The 25,583-nt window shown below is 40.1% G+C and overlaps 1 protein-coding gene across 2 annotated transcripts in view; it reads left to right on the plus strand.

Moving 5' to 3' along the window:
• Positions 1-25,583, plus strand: part of SPOCK3 (SPARC (osteonectin), cwcv and kazal like domains proteoglycan 3) — a 122,758-nt gene that overhangs the window by 16,470 nt on the left and 80,705 nt on the right. Inside the window, exon 3 of one of the 2 annotated variants that reach the window (XM_083631285.1) lies at positions 24,130-24,175. In XM_083631285.1, the coding sequence (XP_083487411.1) occupies positions 24,130-24,175 (46 nt within the window). Of the gene's footprint in view, positions 1-24,129; positions 24,176-25,583 lie in introns of those variants that run through there. The other variant, XM_083631286.1, reaches the window with a different exon arrangement.

Here is a 25,583-nt window from a genome sequence, read left to right on the forward strand (position 1 = left end):
AGTAAGTGAACTGAGACAACATTTCAGTGGTCTACTGCACCAGATTTCTTATAACTATGTACAGCATGCATTTGATACAGCTTTTCAAGACTTTCAGCATGCAATTGTTTCTGTAAATGGGTTAAATTGTGAAAAGAAGGTAAAGGTCTGCTATGGTACAGCTAGGTAATTGTGAAGTTTTGTGAACAAAGGAGGACATTCCTTTGCATTCCTCTCACCTTCAAGACCCAGTTCTGTAACTAAGCAGTTTTTGCAGTACTGCTGAGTTACAAAAATGATAATTATTGCAATTGTTTACAAAGTATTGTTTTATCCTTTAACAATTTTTATGGTCGTTGGTATAAATTTGAACACTGTCCCCGACATTCACATGTACCCTGTGAACATCTGTAGGGAATGATATATAGTTGTACATACAAAAGCTTCCCTATGTTATGGATCCCAATCATTCAGAGTGAACTGAACCTCCAGCTCAGTTTAAATAAAATTACATTTTCAAGTTATGACTCCCAAAATGTTGTATTTGTGTTAACTGAAAGATTAAATCTTACGAAGGCAAAATGTGAATACCCACAAGTTTATTTTTGTTTATCAATGTACTTTCTTTTCTTAAGGAGGTTCTTAAATCCTCCACTCCATTTACAAGATCAAATATACAAAATTCTTCACTGTTGTATTTAAAGCCACTGAAGAAAAGCTGATAAAAAGCTGAAGTTGCACAGTTAAATGATTGAATGTATCTAATATTTTTTTGCAAGGCTACAATTTCCTTGTTTCTTCCTTTGAACATGTTGCAGTCAGGTATCATTTTTGTACTCTGAAACAAATACTCTCCTTCTCCTTCTCTCTCTCTCTCTCTCTCTCTCTCTCTCTCAACTCATGCCAATTCTTACCATCTTTGCCAGTTTACTGGTAGGACAGCTCATAGCCATGAACAAAAGACATTCCCTCTACCAATTTCCATTTGATGCTTTCTAAGCTAGAGTGACTCATCAGCTTGATTTTTAAAAAGCAAAGATGAGTACCGTATTTTTCGCACCATAGGACGCAGTTTTTCCGTCTTAAAAACTAAGGGGAAAAGTCTGTGCGTCCTATGGAGCGAATGCAGGGGGGGAGGCAAGCAGGAAAAGCCCCCAAGAGCCACACACAAGCTTCGCGCAGCTCTTGCAGGCTTTTCCCCAGGAGGGTGAAGGGACTGACGCGGCCAGTCAGTCCCTTCTCCCTCCTCTAGAAAAGCCTTGCACAATCTCTCCAGTCGTGGGAGGCTGCGCAAGGCTAAAGAGGAAGCCTGGGCAGCGAGCGCGATCCATCCCGCTCGCTGCCCGGGCTTCCTCTTTAGCCATGCGCACCTCTCCAGCTGCGGGAGGCTGTGCAAGGCTAAAGAGGAAGCCCGGGCAGCGAGCGCGATCCATCCCGCTTGCTGCCCGGGCTTCCTCTTTAGCAGTGCGCACCTCTCCAGCCGCGGGAGGCTGTGCAAGGCTAAAGAGGAAGCCCGGCAAGCGAGCGCGTACCATCCTGCTCGCTGCCCGGGCTTCCTCTTTAGCCAGTGCGCGCCTCTCCAGCCGCGGGAGGCTGTGCAAGGCTAAAGAGGAAGCCCGGGCAGCGAGCGCGTTCCATCCTGCTCGCTGCACGCGATTCCTTTTTTGCCTAGCACGCCTCTCCAGCAGCGGGAGGCTGCACAAGGCTAAAGAAGCCAACTTTTTAAAAACCTTTCTATCTCTACCTCTTTTTCTTTTTTCGTCCTTTCTCTACCCCCTTATTTTCCTCTGGATCAGTGTTTTTATCTAGATTAACATTTTAGTTTGGAGGGGGGGATATTATAAAAAAGGAAACTTTCAGCTTTTATTTTAGTATACAATAAAAACAGATTAAACAAAACACAAGAGAAGGAACTAGCATAGAAGAAGAAGAGAAAAGGGAAAGAGGGAGGATACAAAGCCATTTACCAGAGGTAGATCTTAACCCTTGCCTCACCTGGGAGCTTCTCTGGGCAGGAATTCCCTCTGCTTAAGTGGGGTGGGAGAAGAGTGGCAGGTAGGGGGGTACCTACCTAGACAGTGAAGCCACATGTCTCTCCAATGAAAATTGGGAGTGGGCATTGTGTGGCTGGAGAGGTGCGCACGGCTAAAGAGGAACCCCGGCAGTGAGCGGGATGGATCGCGCTCGCTGCCCAGGCTTCCTCTTTAGCCTTGCACAGCCTCCTGCGGCTGGAGAGGCGCGCACGGCTAAAGAGGAAGCCTGGGCAGCGAGCGGGATGGATCGCGCTCGCTGCCCGGGCTTCCTCTTTAGCCTTGCGCAGCCTCCCACGACTGGAGAGATTGCGCAAGGCTTTTCTAGAGGAGTGAGAAGGGACTGACTGGCCGCGTCAGTCCCCTCTCCCTCCTGGGGAAAAGCCCGCAAGAGCCGTGCGAAGCTTGTGTGTGGCTCTTGGGGGCTTTTCCTGCTTGCCTCCCCCCTGCATTTGCTCCATAGGACGCACAGACTTTTCCCCTTAGTTTTTAAGACGGAAAAACTGCGTCCTATGGTGCGAAAAATACGGAATGCTGTGCTTCTGTAAGCCTATGGATCTGAACTGCAGCACCAGTTCCTCTCTGCATTGGAACTAATTTCCAAATCCTAGAGATAGAAATGGATTTTCATTCCCATAGGTGTTTTTCCTGAAAATAATTTGGGTAAATATACCGTATTTTTCCCTCTATAACACACAGATTTTTTCTCCTAAAAAGGAAGGGGAAATGTCTGTGCGTGTTATTGAGCGAATGTGTGGTCCCTGGAGCCAAATGGCAAAAAAAATCAGGCAAAAATCAAATCGCGCGTCTCGGAGAAGGGAAACCTGAAAAGAGGAAGTGGCTGCTTTCCTGCATTCTGCCTCAGGGTCTTACTGCCCACCCTCCTCTGTTTCCTTGCTGTGTTTGCTCAAACGGAACAAAGAGCAGGGAAAGCTCCTCCCCTCCAGGCAAGCAGAGTGTCGTCTCTGTGCTCCGGTGCTGCTGAAAACATGCAGGAGGAGAGAGAGAGAGAGAGAGAGAGAGAGAGAGAGAGAGAGAGAGAGAGAGCGAGCTGGCTGGCTTGGGTGGGTAGGTGAGGGAAAACTTTTGCCTTCCTTTCCTCCCTCCCGTTATACCCCTCTCCTGCATTCTTAGCCAGCTGCTTCTCTGCACACCCCTCTCGTGCTCCTTGTCCATTCTGTATTTTTCCTTCCTTCCCCACTTAAAATGTGGTTAAAAAGCATGGATCCACATGGATCCTCAGGATCTTTGCATTGGGTCACCCCAAATTCACCATCAGAGCACATAGCATGTCCATGGCTACAGCCTGCCCCCCCCCAAATCACACACCCACTGTTGCCTGGGGCTGCAATGGTGCAAAAACGTGGTTACAAAGCATGGATCCACAGGGATTCTCAGGATTTTTGCATTGGGTCACCCCAAATTCACCATCAGATCACATGTCTGTGGCCACAGCATGAAGCACAAAAATGATACATCCACTGTTTCATTCAGAATGTTTTTTCCCTTGTTTTCCTCCTCTAAAAACGATGTGCGTGTTATGGTCAGGTGCGTGTTATCGAGCGAAAAATACGGTAGCTTGTCCCATTATAACAGTTAATTCTAGTTCTTAGAGATGAAATAATGCTTACTTAATTTGCATTTCACTGGGACTGGAGAACCAATGGCTTTTTTTATACTATTAGGATTTAGCACCTGTTAACCATTTTATAAATGGGACGTGGGTGGCACTGTGGGTTAAACTACAGAGCCTAGGACTTGCTGATCAGAAGGTTGGCGGTTCGAATCCCCGCGACGGGGTGAGCTCCCGTTGCTTGGTCCCTGCTCCTGCCAACCTAGCAGTTTGAAAGCACGTCAAAGTGCAAGTAGATAAATAGGTACTGCTCCGGCGGGAAGGTAAACGGCGTTTCCGTGCACTGCTCTGGTTCGCCAGAAGTGGCTTAGTCATGTTGGCCACATGACCCAGAAGCTGTACGCCGGCTCGCTCGGCCAATAAAGCGAGATGAGCGCCACAACCCCAGAGTCAGTCACGACTGGACCTAATGGTCAGGGGTCCCGTTACCTTTACCTTAAACCATTTTATAAAGGGACGTGGGTGGCCTAAGCCACTGAGTCTCTTGGGCTTGCCAATCGGAAGGTTGGAGCTTCGAATCTGCATGATGGGGTGAAATCCCTTTGCTCTGTCCCAACTTCTGCCAACCTAGCAGTTCGAAAGCATATAAGTGCAAATAGATAAATAGGTACCACTGCGCCGGGAGGGTAAACAATGTTTCTGTGCACTCAGGCACTCATCAAGGTCCTCCTTGCACCAGTAGCAGTTTAGTCATGCTTGACACATGACCTGGAAAGCTGTCTGGACAAATGCCGACTCCCTCGACCTGAAAAGCGAAATGAACGCTGCACCCCATAGTCAACTTTGACTAGACTTAACCATCCAGGATTCCTTTACCTTTTACCTTTTAAACATTTTATAGCAGTTTTCATATTTATAGCTTAGGATATGAAATTTAGAAGTTCTTAGTTTTATGAGCAACAAAGAGTGAAGTGATATAACCATTAATAAAAACTCCCACAGTGACAGCAGCAGACAAGTAAATGAGATTGTATGAGGTTTCAATTATGTGTCATGGAAAAAATGCAAGTTTTGGGGCTTTTAGTGGAAGAATGATGATGAGGTTGGTGGGGAACTAACATAAGGAGAACAAACAGCAACAGTTTAGAACTGGCATGATTTTCTCATTTGTAAAATATTATTCATTTTGATTCTGATATATCTGTCTTATGTGTTTCACCTGGTATAAGCTTGTAGGTTTAAGCAATTTAAATTGCTTAATGACTTTCTTACAGCTGTATTTTGCTTTTGTTTTCCTTCTTTATTAAAAAAAATCTTATTCAGTTATTTATGTAGTACTCAGAATATGAATAAAAATGATTTGTAATTTATCTCTATGCTGCTCTTAACAATATAAATTAGATTTGCCTCAAGAGACAGTGGCTTGCCCAGGGCCATATCAGGCTCAAAAGGGATTTTCCCACTTTCCATGTCTTCCACTCCATGAATCTTTATATTTCTTGTCTCTCTCCCACTCCACTTAAAATTTGTCCACTCCTTAGAATATGCTAGGAAGAAGAGAAAGCTACTATATTGTCCAAACTGACAGATAAACTTCTTTCAGTGAAATTTGGTTATGCCTAGACTATTAACTATTTACAGTGGTACCTCAGGTTACAGACGCTTCAGGTTACAGACTCCGCTAACCTAGAAATAGTACCTCGGGTTAAGAACTTTGTTTCAGGATGAGAACAGAAATCACGTGGCAGTGGTGCAGCGGCAGCGGGAGGCCCCATTAGCTAAAGTGGTACCTCAGGTTAAGAACAATTTCAGGTTAAGAACGGCCCTCCAGAACGAATTAAGTTCTTAACCCGAGGTACCACTGTATATGCTTCTATGGTGGTCCTTTTCACACCTGCTACACCCCTGAGGAATCATATTGTTCTTACTTACAGTGCACTAGTCTTGTTTCTGGAAGCCCTGTCAAAATTAATGCTCCATTGAGCCCAGTAATAACTTTAACATCAAAATGAATCTTGTTTTTTCAAAAAAATTAACACCATATGTTTGGCAGGTTTTTAATATGAACACTTAAATTGATTTTCAATAACATTTTCCTAAATTTAGTTTCCAATTATTGTTAATGCTCATGAAACACTTCATAGAGCAGCAACTTTCTGCATTACATAGACACCTAAGTAAAGATTGACCTGTTTGTCTTATGTAGAATACAGAAGGGCATTTCTGGCAGATAACCACACATATCATATTGGAAGATGTGGATTAATGAACTCTTGATGTCATAGCTGACATTATTAGGTCCAGCAGTGCTGTTGTCTGAGTAGATATGGGCACAAGGTTGACATCTGGATTTGTTAACAATATAGGAATAACCCAACTGGCTAAGGGTCTATCCTTTCATAACGTTTGATTCCTGTGCTTGTGTCCCTGCTCTGTGACTTGACGACGTGACTGGCTTTCTATAAGCAAGTACAAATATATCACCCACAGTCTGTGTGAAGGGAAGTATCAATATCCAGGACAACATATTGTTAAATTTCCATGGGGTGGGGGGAGAGAGAAACTCAACAATATGAGTAGGCAATAAAGTTGTGTGACAGTTTTGGTGAGAAACTATTTCTCAAAGTACTAACTACTGTTAACTTTGCAGGCTGTATCCTTCTGAGTAAGATTAGACTATTAATTCTGTTTTATAGGTGGATAACAGATTGAAAGAGTGTCCAAGGTCAAATCATGGCTCTGTTCAGATACCATACCAAAGAACATGAAAGAGCTCTGGGCTTCTTCATTCCCTGCAGACAAACTGCAGTTTGTGCCAACCTGAACTAGAAACCACATTTTCAGAACTTTAGTTCTGGTTTGCAAAAACTAGTTTGTTCAGCTCTAGTGGGAAACTGCAAAAGTAGTAATATAAGTGGGAAATGCAGACATGGGAAGGTTATATAAAAGCAGACCATGAGCTGGCATTGTGTCTGAACTAAGCCAGTGATCCCATGGTAGATAAGTGGGATCTTTACTCTAGTTCTTATATATTCAAAACTAGCTATTTTCTATGGGAGCACACCAGCTGTTTCTACTACTTTAGAATCTTCATTGTTATTTGACCACTGTATAATTGTTCTTTAAATCTTCTTCATTAGATTAATTTTAATTTTCAAGTTATTTATCTTTGTATAATTTACATGAAATGGTTATAACAATGAATATTTGACGATGCTGTTAATGACCAAAATTAGGACAATCCTAGGGGCAGGGAGAGCATCCAGGTGTAGGAGATATCACTCTGATATAGGCGAAATGCACTTTCAGAATTTGATGTTAATCTGCTAATTAAATAGGACTTCCATTAGAAGAATGAATCCACTCTGTTTTCAGATGTTAAGGAAGGCCATATTGTATAGAAAAGTATTCACATCTTGCTTCAATTTCTTGAATAAGTGGACTTTTTCAAGCTTACAATATATCTGCTCTTGAAAATTAGGTGATCAAATCACTGTGTGAGGAAATGTATGTCAGGTATGAATGAATAAATTAATGCAAAGATAGCAGTTTGCTAAAATTAGTTAAAAATAGATTTAAACACATCAGTACCTGTGTATGGGAGGGGTGTTTGTACATGAAGCTACATTTGAAAACCATTCAGTAACTTCATTTTACAAAAGGCATAGCTATTCATTCACTGGCATGAGCATATCTCACCAGTTCTGAAACAACTTTATGGCTTCAGGTTAGTTCCCAGAAATGGATATGAAGTGATAGTTCTGCCCTTGGCAGTCTTCTGCTGCTTGGGTCTGGGGTATTCTGCTTTTAGTGATAAGATAGATGGCAAATGAAAAGCAATCTCCTGTCTGGTGATTCTGTGGGATAGAACTTCTTCTACAGGTACACCAGCGACCAACAATGTTGTCATTTTGGTGCCAAGTGGAGTTCAACCTTTACTGTTTATTCCAGTCTTCTAGGTTTGTAATGGATGATTTGGTTTAGCGTTATTTGTTCAGCTGTTTATTATTGACTCTGTGCACGGTTTCTTTTCTTTTTAAAGGATCTGTTTTAGGGAGCTCAGAGACCTTCTGTCTAATGCAGGGATGAGGAAGTAGTAGCCCTTCAAACATTGCTAGATTATTGGTCACACTGGCTGGGCTGATTGGAGTTGGAGAACAACAACATCTGGAGAGCCACAGCGTCTTCCTCCCTGGTCTACTGGGTTATTGGAGTGAGCGGACAGGAGGAGCCAGGTTGTCACTGCATTCTGAGCCCATTTGGGAATCTTCCTTTTAGCCAATATATACCATATATATACTCTGGTCCCAAAAGTAGTGTCTGCATCTCTTGGTAGGCTGGAATCTGCTGCAGAAATACTCGCCCCATTTTTTTTTTATGAGGAGGGGAATCATTACCAATGTTTGCGATTTTTCTGCAAGAGGAGTTCTGTATTATGGTCTCCTCCAAATTACTTGTTAGTTGAACACTCATTCTTTTTTGCTTGCACAAAGCTTAAGCAGAAGTTATACAATCACTGTTCTTTATCAAGCATTCTTTCTTATTTTCTTTGCAGGGATGTCACACATAATCCCACCCATTGATCATTATCCCATACTTTTCCATACATTTCCCCATAACTTCCTTAACTGCAAAAAGTCTGCTGTAGTGGATTTGTTAGAGCACTTCAATCATTTTTTCATTATCATTTAACCCTTCCTACATATACTGATGCCTGTCCCTTCCATAAAATACTGACAGTCTGGAGGTTTTATCCTGCAAAACCCCACTCTTAGCTCTTCATTATCTGCATTCCTGTGCTGAAGGTTACAAATATGCAAGACAATGGGCAATTGAGAGATGAAGCCAGGCTATCAATTATAACAGCTGTACCATCATAATAGTAAGATATTTAAAGTACTTAAGAGATTTTTATCAGAGTGTGAAAGTTGCAAAGTTGTTTTTAACCTATGTCTTTTCTAAGCTTATTATTACTTATATCTATCTACCTGTGTACTGCCAATGGCTGCTAAGCAATCCAATTCTATATATAGCATTCTTTGAAAAGGAGATGATGGCACAGCTATATTTAAATGCACAGTAGTTTGAAAATAAAATGCCTGCCCTAAGGAATGTTAGATATTTAGTCCCATTTAACTGTTGAAACCTCACTGACTCTGATTAGCTGTCATATGTTCATGTTATAATTATGTTACATATGGTAGCCTGTTAAGAAATGTCAAAGAATTTTTGAATTACTAGATGCTGTGCCACATTTCCTTAAGCTAGCTGTGTGATTCTACAGCTAGAGGGACTATACTGCGCTAATTGCTGCTTTTAGCTGCTAATTGCCAGTGGACAGAGGAGTCTTTGAAAGAGAATATTTGATACTAGAGGCATATGCTTTTGTCTAGACCACCTATTACAAAACACTAAGCAATTTCCACAAACTAGGAAACAAAATTGTTAGGGTTAGGAAAGTTTTGGAATGAGTGGGAGTGCATTTCCCACACATTTTCATGCCCCCCCTATGCCAGCCAGCCAATAATTTATACTTCTCTAGTGTATTCTAAACTTCTCTTCCTTGCCATCTTTGCCATTTTGTGTTGGCATGCAAATTCTTTGTACAGAATGGGCAACTTTTATGGATCTTAAGAGTAGTGATGGGAGAGGGGGAGCTAACAGCCTTAGGTAGACTACTTGTCATCTTTTGCATTGAAGTAGTATATGGCTACTAGGGTACCAGGTGCCCCTGGCTAGTTTTTTTGTGGCACTCCCTTAATTGTTGGTATCTTGGACAGTTTTTGTCTGGCTAACTTTCTTGGCACTAATAGCTACAAATCTCCTTTTGAGTATGGGGGGGGGAATGCTTTTATTTATGTCCTTTAGGTTTTTAGCCTGCCTTTTCTTGAAGGCTTCGAAATAAAAACAAATGTAGAAATACCCACAGTTCTTGGACTAGGATTGCAAATTACCACTGCTGTGTGTAGTAATCTCAAATTTAGACTACTGTAAATCGGTGCTAAGGAGCCAGGTGCGGGTCCAATTGTATAAGTTCAAAGCTGCAATCTTGCATGTTCTGGGACCCAACTGAGCATCACAGAAATATATGAATAAGTGTGTGTAGGATTACACATGTAAATGTTGTAAAGGGTCTTTGAAAAATACACCTGTGTGCATAGCAAATGGGCTAGTAACAAATTGTATGGGTTGACAATTTTTATGGCCTTGCAAGGCTGGTATTTATGACTATGCTTGTAGCTATATCCAGCAGTTTATAAGCAACAACCACTCTCCCTGCCACCTCCTAGTTGCAAATGGCTTGCTTGAATAAAATGCTTCATATCTGGAGGTTGCTCAAACTACCATAATACTTCCTGGCATAGCAGTCTACTTCCACTGCAGCAGAAGAATTCCTATGAATTAGGGAGATTTGTGACAGCTGTAGAAGATGCGTAATTGAACTTATGTTAGTGATGGAGATGAGTCTGCAGTTACATGACACCAAGTCGGTGAAACAGAATAGTGGTGTTTCATAGCCTGACCAGACCATAACACTGATCACTTAGGGGGAAAATAGTAATGTATAGTAATCTAGTATAGTAGATTAATAGTAATCTATAGTGCTTTCTAAATAAAAATGAACATTGATTTAAAAAACAACAACAAAAGAAACAGCTGCATGGTCATTTAAGAATGGTAGTTATTCTGTTCATATTTAGCAAGAGGAGTTAAAGCAAGGATTGGGGAAGAGGTAAAAAATCTAGTTCATGCTGAGTGACATATTCCATTTACAGATCTTAAAAAAGTAGACTTCAAATGTCAAATGGAATAACTCTTTCTTCATCTTCATGCGTATTGTAGATTTTATATATATATATATAGAGAGAGAGAGAGAGAGAGAGAGTTCCACAGCAGCAAGGTTTCATATATAAAGGATATGAGTACAGGAGTTGAATTAATCGTTGTACAAATGTCAGTTTGACCTCTTTCTGAGAGCAGCATTCAGAAACTTTTGGTACTATTCACTGTTTCAGAATGAATGGATGATATAATCCATTTTCTTGAAAAAGTAACATTGTATAAATTATAGGTTGGATTCTGTGCCAATGCTAGGGGTGTGGGGGTGTGCGTGCACATACAAATAGTTCTTTAAAAGAAACATGAGAGCCCTGCTAGTTCAGACCAAAGGTCCATCATAGTCCAACACTCACAATGGCTTATCTGGATGCATATGGGAAGCCTGTATGCAGGACCAGAGTGCTGCAACTGTGCTCTCCCCACCTGTGATTCCTAGCAACTGGTATTCAGAAGTATACTGCCTCCAATAGTGGAGGTAGAACATAGCTGTCATGGCTAGTAGTCATTGATAGCCTTATCCTATATTCATTTGTCAATATGCTTTCTAAAGCTGTCCAAGGTAGTCACCATTATTGAATTTTGTGGGAACAGATTCCATAGTTTAACTTGGAGCTGTGTGGAGTACTTACCTTTTGTCTGTCTTGAATGTTCCAAAATTCAGTTTTATCAGATGGTCCCAGGTTCAAGTAAAAGAAATAGAGAGAGAAAATTTCACCCTATATACTTTCTCCACGCTACGCAGAATTTACATATCTTTTACATCGCCCCTTACCCACGCTTTTTCTAGAGTAGAAGGCCTCAAATGTTGCAAGCTTTCCTTATAGGGAAGTTACTCCAGCCACTGAATCATTTTGGCTGTCCTTCTCTTAATATTCCAAGCTATCCAATATCTTTTCTGAGGTAACTGATGGAATGGTAAACAATATTCCAAGTTCTGACTCACCATAGTTTTTATGACATGGGCAGTTTTACTTTCTGTCCCTTTCCTAGTAATCCCTAACACGGAATTGGCATTTTCTCACAGCTGTCGCACACTGGCTCAACATTCTCATCAAGGTATCCAGCACAACCTCAGGATCTCATTCTTGGTTGGTTACCGCTAGAACACATTAGTATACATGTGATTATTAGTTCCTATCTGGACCCGGTGATTTGCCAGTTTTTAATTCATCGGTAAGGCCTAGAACAGGGGTCAGCAACCTTTTTCAGCCATGGGCTGGTCCACCGTCCCTCAGTCCATGTAGTGGGCAGACTATATATATATATATATATATATATATATATATATATGTGTGTGTGTGTGTGTGTGTGTGTGTATGTATGTATATTTGGCGGGGGGGGATGAATGAATTCCTATGCCCCACAAATAACCCAGAGATGCATTTTAAATAAAAGGACACATTCTACTCATGTAAAAACATGCTGATTCCCAGACTGTCCATGGGCCGGATTGAGAAGGCAATTGGGCTGCATCCAGCCCACGGGCCTTAGGTTGCCTACCCCTGGCCTAGAACGTAGTCTGTTCTCGCAACTCAGGCACAAGGTTCTGCCCTACATCTTCCATTGTGAAGACAGATGCAAAGAATTCATTCAGTTTTTCTGCAACCTCGTTCTGCTCCCTTAGCACACCTTTGAGTCCATCAATACCCAAAGGTATTCTCTAGCCGGTCAACTGCTACTAATGCATTATTATTTTTTTATGTTGCTGGTCTTCCTATTTTTAGCAATATTCTCCTCAAATGCTTTTTAGTACCCCTTTTAAATTGCTAATCTGAGATTTGTTAAATTTGTTATTTTTTTGGAAAACATTATAAAAATTGGGGGGGGGATGTTTGCTTGCATTTCTTTTGCCAAAGTTTGTGGTTCCCCCTTTCCCTCATTTGGACGCTAACATTTTCTGAAGGAAGCCTTTTTGCCTACAATAGTTTCCTTGGCTTCTTGTTAACTGTATTGATGCCCTGGTGGCATCCCCCCCCCCCCCCGAGCTACATTATATACAGTGGTACCTCAGGTTAAGTACTTAATTCGTTCCGGAGGTCCGTACTTAACCTGAAACTGTTCTTAATCTGAAGCATCACTTTAGCTAATGGGGCCTCCTGCTGCTGCCGCGCCGCCGGAGCACGATTTCTGTTCTCATCCTGAAGCAAAGTTCTTAACCTGAAGCACTATTTCTGGGTTAGTGGAGTGTGTAACCTGAAGCGTATGTAACCCGAGGTACCACTGTATTTTAACTAGGCTTCTATTATTGTGCCCCCAACCCACAGCATTCTTGACCAATTTGATCCTTTTGCCTTTCTTTTTCAACTATCTCCTCATTTGGGGGAACTTTTCTCTTTTGCAGTCAAATTTGTTGGACATCAGTTGGCAATTCTCCATTTGAATTCGAAAGCACCATGGTTCCTGATCAGTTCAACAACATTTACATCTCACAACAGGTCCTGAGTGCCATTAGGTCCAGCTTCAGAGTCCCTCTGGGTCAGTTTTTCACTAACTGTTCTAGGGCAGTCATTTAGGTATCTTGAAATTTTTCCTCTTTGTTGTGACTAGAATATGTGTGTATCTAGTCTATGTGAAGATAACTGAAATTATTGATTTTATTAAGCAATTTCTTCCTGGTTTTAGTATGCCTTTCAAGATTTCTTTGATGAGTTTGAAAAGGAGGATGGTAGTATAGCTTCAGTACTAAATTACAGTTGGGGTCTGGTGTTACCACACACAGTGATTTTGTGGAGGAGTCTGCTCCTTTCCAGATTTCTAGGAGCATGAAAGTATCTTATTCATGCAAATGAATATATTCTTACACAATGTAGTTCACTGGCACTTGTGTCATAAAACTGTATTTATACTTTGAACTCTTTTAAGTGTTTTCTCAAGGGATATAGATCCTTGGAAAGTCAATATTTTAGCCAGCCATATAATAAGAAATCCAATAATTCAATCTGATTGTGGAGCTGAATGAAATGACAAAAATCTGAATACTTATTAAAGAATTCATTTTGTAAAGTCAGATTTCATGCTCAGTAATTTTAATGTATCTATAATGCACCCAGTCATTATTAAAATATTTAGTCTTTTCTCATAGCTGTATTGTAATAATAACTATAGACCGTATTTTTCTTTATAGGGCCAAGTGTAACACTGTAAATTGTTAAGCTGTGGCAATCTGCATTTCTGAATCAACGCGAATAATTATTTGTTTATTCATTATTATCAAACAAATAGTTTTCCACAATACTTTTAATTAGTCAGCTAGAGTCTGCATTGCATATTTGTTTCAAGAAAGACAAACAAATTAGAAAAGAAGTAAAAATAGAGGAAGAGAAAAAATGATAAAGCTGTTGCTTGTGATAAGATTCTTTTCCTTCATACTGTTATAATTTCATGTCTGGCTGCATTTGACTGAGATAATGTATATGCTTTGTGTAGTCCCTTTAAAAATATTGCTTAAAATAGACAATAGAGCAAGGCTAAAGTTGGGTTTAAGTTTCACAGAATGAAAAATTGTGAAAGGTTTTGCTACTGTTAATACTTGGCCAATGGCAGCTATTTGTTTGTATATTGAATTTCTATGCTACCCTTAAACAAATGGTGTGATAAACTTGTTGTATGATGAACCACTTAACTGTAACATCCATAGCTGCTTTTGTTAAATATGAGTGGGTTTTTGAAGCTCTCTTTGGACAAACTTAGAAATCATATCAGAAAAGCTTGGGTGAGCCAGAGGGCTCAGAAAGTGTCTTTGCCAGTGTTCACCCCCCAAATCTTGACAGCCAGTCCTTTACCCCATTTACTCCTCCCCTCCTCCCATTTACCTCACAGGTGACCAGATGTGATAGGACCGACAAGGGGCAGGCATGTGAGGAAAGGAGAGGGGGATTGCTCTTTTTGTCCTGCCCCCTCCAATATCCTGATGTGCTGGGTTGCAGTGGGCAAGAGCACAGAACCTTGGGAGAAGTAGTTCTATGCAGTGCGTTAGGGCAACAAAGAGTTAGGGCAAGCCTCTGCACCAGGGGTTGCCAACCTGGTCCCTACCGCCCGCAAGATTCTAGGTGGGTGGTAGGGGGTTCTACAGCACAAGCTGAATCCTCCTTCCATCGAGCACTGGTGGGCGTTAAGGAAATTTTACCACCAAGAAAGATGCATTAGTGGGTGGTATAAAAAGGTTGACTACCCCTGCTCTACACATTCCATGCACCACATGCCTACTACAGCTGTTCCCTCCCCTTCATTTACCTAGCTAGAAGGAAAAAGTGTACTAGCTGGGAGAAGTTAGTTTCTGCAAGCGGTGTCAGGAATCTCTTGTTTTTGGTTTAAACTATATGGATTTTATTGAAAAATACAAGTCATTTCTGGCTGAAGTATTCTTTCTATGGCCTGCTGGTGTGTTCAGTAAAATCACTTGCCACAGTCAGGATGTTTTCTGTGACATATCTTTTTAAACTGGCAAGAGATAAGCAGTTGTCACCTGGCTAGCATTTCTTGCGGCATCTCATTATATTCATGAAGGTAAGTAGCCTCATTAGTTTCTTTTTTCACTTATCACTGATGAGATGACACATGAGTAATTTATTAACTAGAAAGGAAGACACTGGGGGAAAAAAATAAATTAGATTCTGTGCTTCAGTATTCATAAAGCAGGGTGCAGGCAAACTCCCTAAATAGGGAGCAATTTTCTCAGGGGATGAATGCAAAACTGCTTAAGGAAATTAAAGTCATGACAGAGTAAGTAATCCAAAAATGTATAGAGGCTGTTGTCCTTCTGGGCAGGTCTGGATTTCCCTTCAAAGTACAGTAGTATTACAGTAATGGAGCATTTCAAGATTTTTGGTAGGTGCAGGAAGTAGTTGTGCATTGCAGCTAGACAGTTGTAGGAACTGTCAGCTGATAGGGTCAAGTAGTGACAATTGCCTGACCCTACATTTGTTACAGTACCAAGAGGTTAGGATCTTTTGCTAGAGTTATGATGTGTGTCTGTTATGAATACGTGTTTACCCTTAACCTTATGCCCACAAGAAGTTCTTACACAAAAGGAATAAAGAAAGCATGAAATGAAAGTGATAGAATATATAAATGCTATTTCAGCCAGCAAAATTACAATTTCAGCAGCAGCAAATCCTGCAATACATACACTCCTTGATCTAAAGAGTGAAAGAACCCCAAACTACTCTCCAAAGCTTGCAGAAAGTTAGCATGACAATTCTGCAGCAGAACCCACATTAAGGGTGGGGGAAGGGCATATCTGTCCTTATGGACATGTGTTTGTTCCTTGAGGGTGTTGACTAAATTTCTTGTTGGACCAAGGAGAGTTGACTAACCATTGGAAATCTAGAGTTTTGGCACTCATTTAGCCAATTCATTACAGTGAAGAAGAGAGCAGGGCTTTGAGATGAGCAATTCCTATAATTCGAATAGTTCTGTAATTCTATTGAATTTATTCCAGAGTTTCCTGCCTATTTCCCACTTTGTCCATCTTGCTCCATAAACAGTTGGAAGAACGTCCTAGTGAACTGGCTATTCTTGTCTGCCTCCTGTCTATATCTGAAGAAGTCTGCATGCACACGGAAGCTTACACCCAGAACAAACTTAGTTGGTATCTAAGGTGCTACTGGACAATATTTTTTATTTATTTTGACTGTGGCTGCCTACCTGAATCCTGTCTCAAAAGTTATCCCACCCATTATCTCCATGGCATCCATTCAGGTGTTAAGTAGATTTTAATGGTAGCTAGATTTACATATGCTCATCTTTATACAAGCAGCGAGGAGCTCAGGAAGTCTCCTGTTCTTCCAGTACAGGTTTTGAGACCAGACTGATACCTGTGTCAAAAAAGTTGTGAATGCCTCATGTCACATTAATTTGTGCCAACCATGATCTACAGTAATAAATCATAGAACATGTGCTTGCTGCCCTCTCTACTACTTTCTAGGTCTACCAAATACTCCACTACTTCTTCAACTTTCTATAACATCTTTCCCCCCAGAATTAAATATAACACCCATTACTGTTCATGTCAAATTTCTCAGACCTGCCTGCTTCTTCTTCTTTGCTTCTTTTACTCTTAAAATAGTAGACTATTAATTGCACTTATGTAATCTCTCTCCCCGCCCCTCCACCCCATTCCAATGTGTTGCTATGGTATTTGTTTTTCTTTAACAAATGTAATTTGGTGCATGATCTCTTATTGTAGTGATTACAAGATTTACATTTTCAAAACACACAGGGATGTTTTTGTTTCTTGGCGTTTGCTGCCTATGCCGTTGGTGTTCTTACTATCAATCACATATGAATGACACTCTGCTCTTAATGCAATTCAAAGGAGAGAAAAAGGAATCTATCAAGAAAGGGTTGTTGTTGTTTTTTTTGCTTTCTAATAATTAGGACTGATTGTTCCTCACTTAATGCATTATAATGAATTTGAGGCTGCTCAAATGATTGCTGTGGAATTACAAAGATGAATGTAATACTTTCCATTTTTCATGAGGAGTGGGAGTTTCTAATTAGGCCTGGTTTTAAAATGCATGTGCGTGCACACACACTCAAAGTTGGTACAACTGGAAGCAAAGAAGCTAAATACTTCTCTCTTATAGGCCTGTTTAAGACATGCCTGACTGTTAAGGTGCAAACTTGTTCTTGTGGGTCTCCATCTCTAAAGTCTGCTGGGTACTCTTATTGTAATCATTCAGAAAGGCAATTAAAACTATACAGTGGTACCTTGGGTTAAGAACTTAATTCCTTTCGGAGGTCCGTTCTTAACCTGAAACTGTTCTTAACCTGAGGTACCACTTTAGCTAATGGGGCCTCCCACTTCCGCTCCATGATTTCTGTTCCCATCCTGAAGTAAAGTTCTTAACCCGAGGTACTATTTCTGGGTTAGCGGAGTCTGTAACCTGAAGCGTCTGTAGCCCGAGGTACCACTGTACTAGAAACCCAATGGGATGGTGAAAGAGGATTCCTCTGCGAGCCTGCCATGTTGCTGGCATGCAACATGTCTTACAAGACTACATTTTATTTTGTATGTTCTCAACCAGCCCCTCTGATGAGTAAAAAGCAGATGAGTGAACCGTGGGCTAGTACCTTTTGTGGGCTGAATTATAAGGCTGATTTAACTGAGCAAACATGTTTCAGGTGGGCCCAGGGAAACCGAAGTATTCCCTGGGGGAATGTAGCAAAATGTTGTTACCAGTATGCCAGTAAAGGAAACAAGGATACTTATTGATATTTATCAAATGACATCTGAGGAATGAAATTCTCAGCTGTTTGCTTCCATGTAATTTTATTCCTACCCAAAATTTACCAGACTTCATATCCCACTCAGGGTATTCCTTATTTCTCTCGCCACCCCCGCCACCTCCCCTCTCTCTTTGTGTGTGTTCTGTATTGATGGTTGGTTAGTGTTCCTAGGGGATGGATACTATCAACAAATTCTGATGATGAGTTTATTGTAGCTGCCAGGCAAAAAGTAGAATGACACAGTGTAGTTGTGTCTTACATAGTTTATTATCTAGGTGATTATTCATCCCCTAGTGACCTGCTCCATGAAACATAACATTCTTTACTAATGGGCTGACCTTGAAGCAGTGGATATGAAATATTTATTTTCTTAGAAATGGAGCATATGCATTTTTAAAAGGAGTCTGAAAATGTAGCTCAAGTGTTTGTTCTACAGTTGCAGCTTAACAAGTCCTCTTTGGAAAGAAATATGGGTCAAAGTTATGACAGTTTTATATTTAAAATATTTTAATTGTCTATTAATCATTGATGGGATGGTTGTCTGGATGCAGTGTGCTCTTTTTATATGAATGCATTGTTAAAAAGATCCCAAGTGCTCAGTTCCTGTGTGTTGTGTTGGCAATAGATTTCAAACACTCCTGGTGGCAAATCAAAAGGCTGGCAAACTAGGGCATCAAGTCCCTAATAGTAGGTCATATGGAATTTGTAGATATGCTGCTAGGCTTGCAGTGCTAGGAAAGAAAGAATGTCAGATGGGCCATAGGAAGAAGTTGCCACACAAATGCCACACACATGCCACACAAATATACTATTTCATATATAATTTTAGTTCTCCTAAGCTCTGCTTTCAGTTGTGTCATTTCTTTTTTCCATTGAGACTCTAGAGATGTTATTTCCGATCAATGATGGTTAAAATTCAACTGAACTAATACAGCATTCTCTCATTTTTTGTTAATCCAATGTGCAAATTGTTGTGGTTATCCACACACTTTTTTATATTGTGTTCTTACTTTAAAATAATTTAGATTGTCATTTAGAAAAAAAATAATTATGGAAATAAGATTGTGTATGATTGCTGTTTTTATATATCATGTTGGAAACCATCCTCTGATCACTATAATGAAGAGTGGCTTAAAGGTTTTGTAAACAAATAAATGTACTCTTAAAAAGCAATAAGCATATTTACAATATGAAGAGCATAGTAGTCATGAGATAAGAAAAATCACAATCATTTAATGAATAAAAAAGATTTCCACATAGTGGAATGTTTTGAAATCACTGGTAATTTCCCAATTTTCCACCACCTTCCCCCTACCACATAATTTACTATTCTGAACTTTGAAGCAGTCACACTGCTTAGTGACCTTTAGCACCAGTAATTCAACTTTTTGGGAAGTGAAATGGAATTTACTGATTTTGGCATGTGCCAAGTAAGAATGTGACCTTTGCCCAGTCAACTTAAGTATGTGCCGTTGGTGTGCAGTGGAAGCATATGGCATTTTACATTTCATAACAGCAGAGTTAATCCCCGTGAAACATGTTGTGATGCATTAATATTTGCAACAATGCATAAGAAATAAAGTGAAGCGTGTTAAAATGATTTTTCTTGTGATCTTTCTTCTTGTAGAGATGCAGAACCACTGAGGCAGCACTGTCCAATCTGCTATTGCATTTTAGCAAGTCAAATGTATGGTGGTGGAAAGAAAGAGCAAAGCCAGGGACTGGCACAGGGGAGTAATGCTGAGGTTGGAGTGGGGGTCCATGGGAGAAAGCAAGGATAGGGGCTGGAAGGTGGCAAAAATCAAGAGAACAAAGGTGAAGTCAAAAAAAGCCTAAAGAGTAGGAAAGAGTTGTTCTGTGTTGCAACAAATGAAATCCCACCTCTATCCTGCCCTGGTATAGCACTAAACCAAAGCAAACTTGTCATGGTCACCTGCTTTAAACTAATGGATCACAATCCAGTTGATCCTTCAGCTAGACCCTGCTCAAATGTATGTTGGCTAAAATTGATTCAGAACAAAACTGAACCAGCATCAAATTTATTGGTTGTGAGCATCATCATTATATTGGAAATATTTTAGAAGTGTTTGCAATGGATTGGTTGTGGGCTTCAGTTTTGCAAATTTTAGCCAATCACTGTGTTCCGATTAGGTAGGTGTTTCCTGTTTCTAGGAAATAAGGCTTTTTGCAGGATTGGTGGGTCTTGTCACTCTGCCTGAAGCCTCTTTTTCCCTGTGGAAAATTTCTTTCTTTCTGGTCTCCACTGGTAGAGAGGTGGGTTTCTGTCCTGAGAGGTGGAAAGCTACTAACCGTTTTCTCATGTGTGGCAAGACCCAAAATAGAGCATTTTGGATGGGGCAGTGGTGTCTTTGTGGATCCTTTGGTCCATCAACTGTGCAAGCCTGGAGGTGGGATAACAAAGAAAACAAAACAAAACAAAACAAAACAAAACAAAACAAAACAAAACAAAACAAAACAAAACAAAACAAGAAAGCATCCTCCCTGGATGGCATGATCTGGCAGGGCTTGGGATACAGTGTCATATCTTATCATGTCATTCCTCCCTTGCTTCCTCTTAGGATTGCACTGCTCATTCTGATAATTTTCTTTAGCTAGTGACCTATCTATATTGCATGCGTATATCAGCCTTCAAAAAAATAATCAAGACTTCTGAAATGCATAAACACTATAGGCTAAAAGTAAAATAAAATGCTACAGAAACCAAAAGAAATGCTGCTATTAGAGAAATGACAATTGCACATTTCTTAATTTAGACATAGCTGTGATTCATAATGAATACATCAGATGGTCCCAGACTTTATACCAAAGCACATGGATAAATTCTTCTACCTACTTCATCAAGTAAGAAAGCATAAATGAAACACAAACTTCCTCTTCTTCAATAGATCTGCTCTAACTTTTTTTTTAAAAAAAAAATATGTTCCACTCATTTTATTTTAATGTGAAACATGGAGACTAGGTGAGGTTAAAAAACTTAGCAAATCTTTCTATCCAATGTTTGTATCTAGCTACTGTCAGCACAGGGAAATGCATGTTAAAATTTCTCTTGTATTAAATGTATAGGTTGAGATCCAGAAAAGTCAATGTGTTTATGTAAAATAGTTTTACATACACATAAGAGATTTTCTTCTTCTTCTGGCTGCTGCCGCTTCATTTTTGATGGGATGATGGTCAATGGTCCCCTCACTTGCAGGGGAAGTCTTCAAGGGCTGCTACTGGAAGGTGATGCTAGAAAGTCTTCTTTAATATGTGGTGCTTTGAATCCACAGAACAAAGCCTTCATTTTCTGATGTTGCCTTAGACAATGAGCCCTGTACAGTGGTACCTCGGGTTACATACGGTTCAGGTTACATACGGTTCAGGTTACAGAGTCTGCTAACCCAGAAATAGTGGTTCAGGTTAAGAACTTTGCTTCAGGATGAGAACAGAAATCGGGCTCCGGTGGCGCAGCGGCAGCAGGAGGCCCCATTAGCTAAAGTGGTGCTTTAGGTTAAGAACAGTTTCAGGTTAAGTACGGACCTATGGAACGAATTAAGTACTTAACCCGAGGTACCACTGTATTGGTTAAAACTGAAAGCTTTAGTTAAGAAGTTCTGATCTAGGTCTTTTATGTTGTAATTCATGTAAAGAGCCACATTGTGGCTGTTTCACATTGTTATAATAGAACAGCAACCCAGATCAATACTCTAGTAAATGACCATTATATTATGAAAGTAGGATTTAAAATGAATAGGCAACTGATTTAGAATTCACCTGCAAGAAACAGTTATCTGTGTGACATATGAGAAAATCCAGTTGACTGACTCCTGTCAGCCACAGTCTGATGGGCACAGTCTCCCAAGTATAGAATGCAGTATAGAGGTTACTTTACAAGTAGTTTATTTATTTTAAACCCAAAACTTTTGTTTTTCGGTTTTTGAAAATACTTATATAACATATAGTTGCCATTTACAGATAGGTAGCCGTGTTGGTCTGCCATAGTCAAAACAAAAAAAAATTTGTTTTTGTTTTTGAGCTGCTGAATTGCAACTCATTACCAAACTTAAAACCATGGAGAGACCTGGTCTGAACAAAGACATTGGATTCTTATCTCATTATACATGACAAAGCCATTTTTCACCTTCTCACCCCTTGCTTTTTCCTGTAAGACCTATTGCAGTCGTTAAGAGTCGTCAACAGGCCTATCACAGCTATCTGCCAACCACCCATTCCCACCACCCTTCTGAGTAATACCCCTCCCCACCTTCTCACTATATAGAAGGATCTGGCAACTTCTGTTTCAGTGTATCTGAAGAAGTGTGCATGCACACGAAAGCTCATACCAAGAACTAACTTAGTTGGTCTTTAAGGTGCTACTGGAAGGAAAAATTTTTTTTTGTTTTGAATATAGTTGCCATATAACCCCACTCCTCAAGAAACAATCTATGCATATACAATGTAAATGATACAGTCAAACATTAAGCAGGTTCGTACAACAGTGTAGAGTTTATTAAATAAATATGTGTCACATAGTTTCAAAATCATCTTTGGTCTTTGTGTTCTTTAGTGCGCTAAGATGCTCTGTTAGTTTCCCTGTAAGATCTAGCATCCATAGTCTGTCTCGTCATGCCTTTAGAGTTAAGTTTTTGGCTGTTTTCCAATATTCTGTTAATAAATTTCTAGTTGCAGACATGGAAAAGATTAGTAGCTGCTTAAACAGTAAATTCTTACTGTTTACCTAAAAACAGGTTTAAATAATTGTGCAGGTTTGCATTCTCACCATATATGGAAATATGACTGAACATCTACTATGTAAAGGACTTCAATGAGAGCTTAATCTGTGGCATTTCACAGGTATCTGGTGCCATCTGTGAATTGTATTAAGACTATTTTTGCCTCATTTTAGCCGACAATGACTTAAAAAGCCGCTGCCCCAAGTTTTTGACAGTCTGTGAGTAGTTTCTTGATGGAACAGGATATACTGCATATATCTTACTCAAAGGAAAACCTGTATTTGAGCATATTGGAAATAAGCAGATCAGGCCAATATTGACATTGGGCTTCCAAGCAGAGTTTTTTAGATAAAATTGTTGGGGGGTGGGAACACACTACTGCAAACCTTTCTTCATAGCCAGCTGCTTGCATATTGCATAATTCTATGTTTATTTTATTAATAGCTTTTTGGAGTAAATCATTGAAAACAGGAAGAAAAATGTGAGCATCACTTCCATCTATTTCATATTCTGTGTTATCAACTGTCACTTCACACAAATTATAGCTGTTAATTCTAAACAGTCAGAACACATGCTTATAAAAATTAAAGTTGGCACAACGTAGCTTTGGCTTCAGACATGTTTTGTCACAACAAGAAAAGTGTAAATCCATAATCACTGCTAAAACAACTCAAAATATCAAACATCTGTGGACATATTTTTCAGTGGAGCTTATAAGTGAGGTACAAAGCACTCCTCTCTAAACTGGTAGCCTTCCTTGTGTGTAACATGAGACACGTTGGTACTTCTTGCAAGTATAAAAAGCATGCCTTTATTGAGATACTTCCTTTTTTAGTAAAACAATAGAGTCTAATCAGGGTTGATAAAATAAAAAAGTATGCTGTAACTGACCGTATCATTTTTAAATTTTTTAAAAAATCACAGTTCACTGCTGCATGAGCAAGATTTTTTGTAATTACATTCATTGCAGAGATGACACATTTGCCTTTCCTTGGTCTCTGCAGTGGCAGTTCTGGGAGTGCCTGCTGATGTCCCAAACAAGTTGCTTTGTTTCTAGATTGAACCAGGATTTGATCAACTCTTTAGGTCATCTAGATAGAGTGGTGTTTTAGACTGATCATCTAAGGCAGAGGTCATCTAAGGCAGAGGGGGCCGGTTCACTGTCCCTCAGACCTTGTGAGGGTCCGGACCCACCCTCTCTCAAAAGCACCCCCCCTCCCAAAAGCACCCCACCACCACTCACGCCACCACCTCCTTGTCTTTGGCAGCATCGGCAACGTCCTCTGTCTCGGCGGGGTGCAGAGCCCATGCTGCTGGCCTGGGCGGCACCGGGACTGACTGAGCGGGCAGCAAGGTCCGCAAGGTTCATTTTCCCTTCAAAACATAGTCCGCCCCCGCACAAGGTCTGAGGGACAGTGGACCGGCCCCCTGCTGGAAAAGTTTGCTGACCCCTGCTAAGCATTATGGCTGAATGGCTGTCAACCCAAGCAGTTTTTCATCAGATTTGTGGATTGGCTGTTAGATACTTTTAGTTCTTCATTAGCAAAGTTCTTTCTATTCCCTGCAATTGGTTTGCCAGTATGATAATTATATCTTTTTCTTGTTTGTGTTCCTTTTTGCTGCGTGCCCTTTACAGGAAGTCGAGGTTTGTATATTCCTTCTGTATTTCTGTTCTTTTTCTTTCTGCATGTATTTATACTTTTTTCTGCATAATAAACATACACTTTCTTTTTTTCTGCTGCAGGATGATTATTTTCGCACATGGAGTCCAGCCAGACCTTTTGATCAAGGTAAGAAATAATCCTTACATCAATAAAAGGGGTTGATACTATGTAAAGTGTGTGTGTGTGTGTGTGTGTGTGTGTGAATAAAGAATGTCCCCCCCCCCCTTTGGGGTATGTGCCAATTATTCCCTCTCCCTTTTGAAAAGTGAATTACAATCAATTCAAGTATAAAAATATAACTGCTAGGTGACATTACAGTTAGGGTTAAAAACTAGCCTGAGCTCATAACTTCATTTCTTTAGAGTACTCTACTTAGGGTATCGAATAAATAGTCACTGAAGTCTGCTTCATACACAGTATTTTTCCAACCCGGGTATTGTAGAAAAGCTCAAGGTGCATGGTTACATATAAGGACAACATATGAATATGTTTTACCACATACATGCAAACTGAGACTTTCTGCCAACTTCATTTTATGATCTACCAACAATTTTTACTTCATCCCTTATAAGGAAAACATGGGTGAAATGGACAGGGCAAGCGTACCAAATTGGAATGTATTTAATACGGGTCAAAAGATTTGCAACATTTAAGGCATGGGAAAAGAAAGAATGAAGGGACTTTAGGTAGGTGAAAAAATATTTCGAACTGGGGCTATGCCACCTTCTTCTCCAAGTCCCAATCATTTTCATGTTTAGTTGAGGCTTTATCAGAGCGGCTTCCTAGCAGCTCCTCTTGGGGTTACTTTTAACTTTTGGCTACAGGAGGCCACAGAGGACAGACCTTAGTCTATAGCAACTCTTACCTGCCTGGTGTCCTTCATATGTTTTGGATTATAACTTTCAACGGTAACAGTTGGGTATGGCCAATTAGCAGGGGTTACTGGTTTCAATAAAACAATATATTTGCACATGATCTGGTGTATTCTGGATGATTTGAATGACCACTCACATCGTCCCTGTCTATGGAATACACTGGAGAATTATAGTTCAGAAATCTAGAGGGCACTACATTGGGGAAGGCTGGTCCATACAATCATGGCCATCCCCACAGTTGGCAGATTTCAGATGCTGCTACATAGAAATGTGCATGGGAGAGCTTGTAACATTATGTAACCCGAAATATGTTGCTGCTGTAATAAAGCTCTTCTCATATTTGCTTAAACTTTCTTCCAATATAATGGTTTGGGATGATGTAAAAGAGAAGTTAAGTCGGTTAAAGTTTCTTTATAAAGCCCTTAAACGGCTTTGTGACTTCCCTTTGTGGTTTAATAATCCCATGATGTTATTCCCCAAGTTTATTAAGTCTAGCAATTCTCTGTTTTCATAAATGATGGCAATCATAGAAAAGTTCTGTAAAGAAACTTCATATGTATGGACTCCACTCCCATTTTTCTAAATAAGATTGGATTTTTTGGGGTTTCCAGGTGTTAAAAATGCATTATCTATGATTTTGGTGATGAGGGGCAAAATAT

Source organism: Podarcis filfolensis, assembly GCF_964270895.1.
Source record: "Podarcis filfolensis genome assembly, chromosome: 9".
Classification (NCBI taxonomy): Eukaryota; Metazoa; Chordata; class Lepidosauria; order Squamata; family Lacertidae; genus Podarcis; species Podarcis filfolensis.